At 47.5% G+C, this 8,567-nt stretch overlaps 1 protein-coding gene across 1 annotated transcript; it reads left to right on the plus strand.

The window, feature by feature from the left end:
• The first annotated feature begins 529 nt into the window (after window positions 1–529).
• Window positions 530–837, plus strand: LOC133078573 (heat shock factor-binding protein 1-like). The gene has a single exon (XM_061173664.1). It carries the CDS (start codon window positions 530–532, stop codon window positions 758–760), a length of 231 nt encoding a protein of 76 aa, XP_061029647.1. The 3' UTR covers window positions 761–837.
• Window positions 838–8,567: the final 7,730 nt, after the last annotated feature.

The following is an 8,567-nucleotide window of genomic DNA, read 5'->3' on the forward strand; positions in this document are numbered from 1 at the left end:
TGGCCACGGTTCCTGACTTCACAAGAGCACAGAGGCTAGTGGGAGAGAAACGTGATCATCAAATAAGCCAGCGAATAAGCACAGTAACTTTGCATCTGTCAGAAGGAGGCCAGATTGAAAGTGAGTGGGAGGTGGGGTGAGGGGCCATTTTCACCCAGGGGCTGACCTGGGGATGATGAAAGGAGCCAGCCCTGCATGAGCTGGGGGAAGATGGCTCTGCATGGAGGAAACAGAAAGCGCAAAGGCCCCGAGGAGGAATGTGCTTTGTGGATTGAAGGAACAGAAAGATGCAGGCAGGGAGCTGGAAGTGGGAGATGAGGCTGGAGAGGTGAGCAAGGCTGGCTCAAAGGGGGCAGTCAGGATGCTACGGTTGGCGGGATGACCCTATAGACACTACTTCTGCAAAGTCAGTTTGACAGGTGGGAACTTGCTCCACAATATTCAGCAGGTGCAAGAAATGGTACATTGGGGACAAACAGCAATGTAGGTGATGGTCTGAGACAGCACCGCCAAGCTGGGAACTGGGGAGATGGCCGAGACTGACCCCAAGGCCGGGCAGGATCTCACCTCGGTGGTGCAGACACCCCTGCAACAGATGCAAGATAAATTTCAGACCACGTCCGACCAGATCATTGGAAGAATTGATGACATGAGCAGTCGCATTGATGACCTGGAGAAAAATACCACAGACCTCATGACACAGTCTGGGGTGGAAGAGCTGGACGGTGAAAACAAGATCCCTGCCACACAGAAGAGTTGAAGGTTGCTCATCTGCGCTGGAATCTGGAACAACCTTTTTACAAGCCAAGAGAAGACGATGGTTTTTTGCAACTAACTACTATGTGTAGACAGGTTTTATATTATAAAGTGTGCATTCTTCTTACCACATACTATAGAGTTAATTTATAGAGTGATTTCCCTCCCGTGCCCCCCACGTTTCCTGAACACGGTAACTTCATATTTTGGACCTTGGTCAGTTGTGCTATTAAACACTAATACTTTGGCAGTTCCTGGGGGGGGGGAAAAGAAAGAAATGGTACATTGCTTTATTTTTCTAGGCTAACATTTAAAGCATTTATTCTATTCCAGGAACTCTAAACGTTGAGCATGTATTAACTCTTCAATCTATACAACCCTTTGAGGCAGATACTATTCCTAAATTCATTTTACAGATTGGGAAACTGAGGAACAGAGGGACAGAGAGGCTAAATAAGTCCTGATGGTCACAGAACTAGCAGAAGCAAGATTTAAACTCAGGTGGTTCCAGAATCCACATGCTGAGCCGCTCAGCCGTGCTGCCTCAAGTCAAAATTGGCTCTACACCTCTTGCTTATCAGAGTGGCATGCTACAGAGTCTCCCCCATTCCTGGGGTTCTCTTTCTAGGGTGATCAAAGGCCTTGGGGGCATGATAAGCAGTCTACAGAACTTGGAAGTGAGCTTCTGGCCTTTGGTCCATTCTGGTCACCACTGTCCACATGATCCATTCAAAATCGGGGAACTGGGTTGCCCAACTCTCCACACCAAGGGGGGGACCTGGGGTCTTTGGCTCTGGCTCCAGAGGGATGAAGCAGTTCCTATCCGACCCCATCAGAGATCCACACCTGCTTCATCCGCTTCACCCCTGAGGTCCCCCCTCAGTGGACCAAGATGCCCAAACCAGGCCTTGGCAGGGATCCACTACTGGCGCCTGATGGCTTCTGTCCCTGAACCTTGGCCAAGGAAATCAGAGCCTGAGGCACAAAAACTTGGCCTTGCCACTTGGACTGGCTTGCTGGGAAAAGCCTACCCTTTCTTTTAAGTCTCCTCCAATAATGAAAACAGAACTAAAATTAACGTCTCCAAATCCAGCCTGCCACCTTAGTTGGCAAGCCCTCATGGCTTTTGCTTTTAAAAAGAAACAATGTAAATAAAGTACCTATCACAGTTCTAGGCTCAGAATATTTCTAGGCTCAGAATAGTTCTCAAGAAGGAGTATTAAAAAAAGAGTATTAAGCCAGAAAAATCAGGTTCCACTTATCATCTGTGTGACTCTGGGTAAGTTACTTTGGCCTCTCTGAGCCTCATTTTCCTCATCTGTAAATGCAGGTAATGATATTCGGTGTTGTGGTGATGTTACGAACATTAAGTGAAATAATAGATGTAAAGGAGACATTCGCTAAAACTCAGCTTCCTGCCACTCTTTTCCCAAGCAGAGGTGGGTATGTGTGCCAAGGTCACAGGGATGCTAGGATTCCCCCTTTCAGGCCCCTGGGCTGGCTGAGCACCAGGTCCCCACGGGGACTGACTCCATCTGTCCCTATTAGGGCTGAGCAGGGCCGTGCCGGGACTTCCCCAGTTGCTGGTAGACTTTCCAGGCTGAGCTCAGGGGACTTTCCTCTCCCAACCTGGACAAATGCCCAGAGTGGAAAATGGGTGAGGTCTGTCCCTCGAGGATCCATCGTTGGTGTCTAGGCTGCTGATAAGGGGGAAATGGAACAAACAGGAATAGTGGCCCTTTCCCATTTTTGGTCTTGGGGGTCTGAAGCTGGAATGGGATCCTGAAATGGCTTCCTCCACGCCACAAATCTGGCACCTGAAAGGTGTCAGGGGAGGACAACTGACCATCCACCGAAACGCAGGAGGTAGGGCTGAGTGGGGCCTCAGCACCTCCATCCAATGAGCACTTTCTTCCAGCCAGGCCAGGAGGGAAGCAGGCAGAGCGGGTCTGGCTTGGGCTCCAGCTCTGGGCTTGCCACTGTTTTCTTACCTCTAAAACGATGCGCCCATAGAAAGGTTGGTGGTGTAAGGCATGAGGGGAGGGTTCCAGAGGTGGAGAGCACAGGGCTTCTGCCCCAAAGAGGATGTTGGCAAATCACTCAGCCTGTGTGAGCCTGAGCTCCCTGGAGTAGGAGTAGGGAGCAGCTCCTGCCCACAGCACTGATCTCAAAGGGAAGTTGTGAGCATCTGATAACCTCTATGATCTTGGTGACTTTCTGTTGCATCCCTGCATCCCCTCTCTCCACATTCACACACACACACACACACACACACACACACACACACACACACACACACACCAGCCAGCCAGCAGGGCTTGTTCGTTATACCTCCAAAACACATCTTGAATCTTGAACTTGACCACCTTTTGCATCTCCACTTCCCTGGTCCAGCCTCCATCATCTCTCATCCTCCTTTCCGTGGCCTTCTCCCTGGACTCTTGATTTTTCTGTTGCCTCTCATGTCCTTTCTCCTACAGCAGCCAAAGGGATCATTTTGAAAGGCCAACTGAATCATGTCACTCGCCTGCTTTTAAACACTCCAGTGACTCCAACACACACAGAAGAAAAGCCAAACTCCTCTTCCTGGCATCCCAGCCATGTGTGATATGGACTTCAGCCTCCTGCCACCCATACCCTTGCCCCATTGGCCTTGCTGCCCCTCCAACAGACCTCAGCCCCTCCCTGCCTCAGGACCTTTGCACTGGCTATGCCTCCCACCTGGAACACTGCTACTCCCGGCTTTGACTGTGCTTGTCTCTCGCTTTGGAACTCATTGTCACCTCCTCTGAGAGTGGCCCTCCCTGACCACCCTTCCTATGAGAGCCCCTAGTCACACTTTTTTTTCTTTTCATACATCTTTATTGGAGTATAATTGCTTTACAATGTTGTGTTAGTTTCTGCTGTACAACAAAGTGAATCAGCTATAAGATATATCCCCATAACCCCATCTCCCCTCCCTATCCCACCCCTCTAGGTCATCACAAAGCACCGAGCTGTAGCTATCTGTTTTACATTTGGTAGTGTATATATGTCAGTGCTACTCTCTCACTTCGTCCCAGCTTCCCCTTCCCCCACTGCGTCCTCAAGTCCGTTCTCTACGTCTGCATCTTTATTCTTACCCTGCCACTAGGTCCATCAGTACGATTTTTTATGGTGGGAGCCCCTAGTCACTTTTTTTTTTTTTGGTGGGGAGGCTGCGTTGGGTCTTTGTTGCTGCACAGGCTTTCTCTAGTTGTGGTGAGCGGGGAGCTACTCTTCGTTGGGGTGTGCGGGCTTCTCATTTCAGTGGCGCCTCTTATTGGGGACCACGGGCTCTAGGCGCGCAGGCTTCAGCAGTTGCAGCACGTGGGCCCTAGAGCGCTCGGGCTTCAATAGTAGCATCATGCGAGCTCAGTAGTTGTGGCTCACGGGCTCCGCCGCATGTGGGATCTTCCTCGACCAGTGATCGAACCCATGTTCCCTGCATTGGCAGGCAGATTTTAACCACTGCGCCACCAGGGAAGTACCCCTAGTCACCCTTGATCGCTATTAAGAGACTTTTTTTAAGGTAAAATCGTGATTCTCACATAATTATAAAATGAACACAAGTCAAAGATTTCATTAACTCAGTAATTTGTGGGGAAACCAGTAAGATGTTACAACCGACTCAAAGGACACACATATATTGGCAATCACAAATAATGAAATGGATTTATAATACAGATGTAAAAATGGTCACTATCCACAGGGCAATAATTAATTGCATTCCACTCCAACAAAATCCACTTGCATTTCCGTGAATAAGAATCATTTGTATGTAGAAGTAATGAAAGGTGCAGGCCCTTGAGAATCAGCCAGCCAGGACTGGTGCCCCAGACGACACCCAGTTATCTTTCTTGGCCTATCTCAAAGTCTCTTGCAAGTTTCCTGACATCCTGTTTCTTGCACTTAGCAGCACCTTTAACCTTTTCTTTCTTTCTTTCTTTCTTTTTTGTTTTTTTTTTTGCCATTTTACCTTTCACGTATTTCTTATCTTTCTCCCTTCCCCCCAGGCTTGAATGTGTCTTAAGGGCGGAAATTCTGTTTTGTATACAAGCCTCCCCGAAATCCCGTGGAGAAAGTTACCCTCGCGACCTGAGGTCTTCTGGTCCCTGGGCAGAGCCAGTGCGTGGGTAAGTCTGGGGTAGGGAGGAGACGTGAATCACGAAATGACGCAATGCGGGAAGGAGGAGGCGAGGGACGGATTAATCACGGACATTCCCTGCACGCCTACTGTGTGCCAAGCAAGGTTTTCGAACTAGGAACACGGTCAGGAAAAAGGGTGGATCTGGCTGTGCCGCTGCAGGACTCGGTGTAACCCGGAGCCTGAGTAAATGAGTTAAACACACATACAAATGTGAAGTTGCAGTTTTGACGAATGTACGCGTGCCAAGAGACCCTGCGATATCGGGGCTTCACCTGGTTCGGGCGCCAGCAGAGATCTATAAGCCGGTGCGAGTGTGCGGACTTGACTGTTTCTCGCGGAACAGGCAACAGGGCATGTATGCAGAAATGCAAGGGTACTTAGAGATATGCAAGAATCAAAGCTGATGTGAATAGTAAATGCATGAATGCAGAATGAATGCCTGTCGGCGGCACGAACGCACACGGGTCCAAGTAATAGTCCTCGGTCTCTCCGCCGTTCAGGGTGTCCAGCACACCGCGCGCGCCCTCTGCCGCTGCCCAGGCGCCTAGTTCTGCACCTTCTCGTTCTGTCTCGCTCCTCCCCTTCGAGCAAACGCCAGTATCTAGCTCCTCCCAACGCAGGGAGGAGAACAAAACAGTTCCCGCGGTTCGCTACGCATGCGCACACTAGAGCCATTTTTGAAGGGGATTGCTCATTGGAAAGTATGCCAGTAGTCAGGATGGCCGAGCGGTCTAAGGCGCTGCGTTCAGGTCGCAGTCTCCCCTGGAGGCGTGGGTTCGAATCCCACTTCTGACAAAGCTTTGTTTTTCTTTTTTCTTTTTTGCTTTTCACGTAAAGTGGCACATCAAGTAGGTAATACTATTAATCTTTTTACGAAACAAGTATTTCCTTCTTAAAAAGTGTTTTTTTCTTAATGATATTTATTTGACTTTTGGAATGTAAAAGAGAAAGATCCGATCTGAAACCGCAAAGACACTCTCCTTAGACCCTGGTAAAGAGAAAAAAAAAAGAGAAGGTTGTCAGAAGTGGGATTCGAACCCACGCCTCCAGGGGAGACTGCGACCTGAACGCAGCGCCTTAGACCGCTCGGCCATCCCGACTCTTGAATGGGAATTTGTGGCGTCTTTTTTAGTGCATTGTATGGTGCGACGCGGCTTGGGAATTATCCAAATAATTTTGGGGTCCCTGGTAGCTCCAGATCCAACCACACAGCCCCTCGTCAGCCGCAATCAATAACCACCCGCGTTGCCAAGATTTACCGTTATCCTTAAACTGGTCCAGTCTTTTTACTACTTATATGTTTTAAATGGAAACTCTAGCCTGAACAGAAAATGAAAATTAGTTTCTCTTGCCATCAATAGAAAATAACTATAAAAGTAAATACAATGGAAATGAAACTGTATTATTAAATTCTAATCACTTGCCAACGCTCGGAACCTGAAGTTTTGACATTATTTTTAATGACAAATACTATCGAAAGGGTCGAGACTATTGTTGAGCCCCTGGGGGAAGTGAGGAGGGGGTCTACATGATTCTTTTTGGAAGGGGGTGTGCTCGGTTATGGACTTTGTCATGGGCTCCTCCATGGATGGGAAGACACGGGCAATGGGATCCCATTCCACAAGTGTTTAGCTGAAGCCTCATCAAGAGAAAGTTGGCTTTTATACCTTTTTGTAAACTGGCCAAGGGAAAAGCTGGAGGATGTTAAACCTGGAGAAGAGATAATTTATGTCTATAAAAGCCTCATATGTACAAGGGATTTAGACTGTGTCTGTTGATCCTTGCTCTGAGAACTGGGGCTTGAGGTGGGCATGCAGTGGGTGGGAGGTTACCACGGAGGAAGGTTTCCACAGAAGAAAGAGCTTGCTGGAAAGAAAACAGGGTGCCTGTGGAGACAGTGATATCCCCATCATTGGAGGCATTCAAGACGAGGCTGGACATTCACTGGCAGAAAAACTGGTAAAGGGATTTGACAGTTCCTGTTTCTTATTGCTACTGTAACAAATTACTACTAACTTAGAGACTTAAAACCACACCATTTATTATCTTATAGTTCTGGAGGTCAACACTGTGTTCCTTCTGGAGTCTCTAGGGGATATCCATTTCCTTTCCTTTTCCAGCTTCTAAAGACCACCACATTCCTTGGCTCATATCCCCACATCATTCCACCTTCTGCTTCTGTCTTCATGATGCCTTCTCTGACTCTGACCCTCCTGTCTAACCTCTTATTCTCACCTAACGCAAGTTTGTGTGCCCAAAGCACAGTGAGACCAAACACACCTGAACATCAGAGTTTGGAGCAGAGAAAGATTTATTGCCAGGGCCATGCAAGGAGAACGGGTGGCTTGTGTTCAAAAGGCCAGAACTCCCCCGTGGGTTTCAAGGAAGAAGGTTTTATACGGAAATTTGAGGGGGGGAGGGCTGCAGGGTGTGTAACCTTCCTCTAGTTGGCAGTGAGGTAACAGGGTGGTGTTCTAAGAATCTCAATCATCAGCCTTCCGGTTCCAACCAGTCTGGGGTCCCAGTGCTTGTACTGAGCCTGAAGTTACCATCCTCTACCTGGGCAGGGCCCTTAGTTCCTATAGAAGAACTCAGAGGTGTATGTCAGGTTTTCCTTACATCCCCCCAGGAGGAACCAGGAGCAGGCCCCGTGGCTGCACTATGGTTTCTTTCTGTATTCCCTCACTCTAATTACTAATTGAATCTGGCCTTTGGAACTCAGAGAAGGTCTTGGAGGCGGAAACCTTTTTCCCACAAACAAGAAATGGGGGGTACAGAAAGGCCTTTGTACTTGGGAAGGCCCCACAGGGTCCTGTACAGTTTCAATTCCTCCTTTTCTTTGATACTCCTCAGTCTTCAGGGGAACAGGTGTTGAATAGAGAGGTCAATCATAAACTTGGTAGAGGAACTTGGTTTTAGGGGAACTTGGTTTCATTATAAAGATGCTTGTATTTACACTGGGTCCATCCTGATAATCCAGAGTAATCTCCCCTGTCTCAAAATACTTAATTTAGCCATATCTGCAAAATCCCTTTAATCATGTAAAGTAATATATTCACAGGCTCCAGAAATTGGAGGTAATTATCTTTGGTGAGGCAGCCTGTGTGTGTTTGAGGGGGGAAGAGGCAGGGTGAGAGGGAGACTTGTATATTTAAATTTTTGTATCATGTGCATATATTCTCTAGTCAAAAATAAACATGATTTCACCAGGTGATCAAGGTCAACATCAATAGTGATAAGTCAGATTGATAGTTTGTCAGATTGATTTGATGTGCCCTTAAATGGCACTTGGCCCCTGTAGACTTCCTCCCCAAAACACAATTACTCTGAGTCTAATCATGAGAAACATCAGACAAATCCCAATTCAATAGCATTCTACAAAATACCTGAGTAGTGCTCCTCAAAACTAGCAAGGTCATCAAACACAAGGAAAGTCTAAGAAACTGTCGCAGATAAGCCTAAGAAAAGACATCACTAGTAAATATAATCTGGTATCCTGGATAGGATCCTGGAACAGTAAAAGGACATTAGGGAAAAACTGAAAAAATCTGAATGAGGTATGGACTTTAATAATAACGTATCAATGTTGGCTCATTAATTTTGATAAATATACCATACTATAACTGAGCAGGATTCTAAGGGG

This window comes from Eubalaena glacialis, chromosome 18, assembly GCF_028564815.1.
Source record: "Eubalaena glacialis isolate mEubGla1 chromosome 18, mEubGla1.1.hap2.+ XY, whole genome shotgun sequence".
Classification (NCBI taxonomy): Eukaryota; Metazoa; Chordata; class Mammalia; order Artiodactyla; family Balaenidae; genus Eubalaena; species Eubalaena glacialis.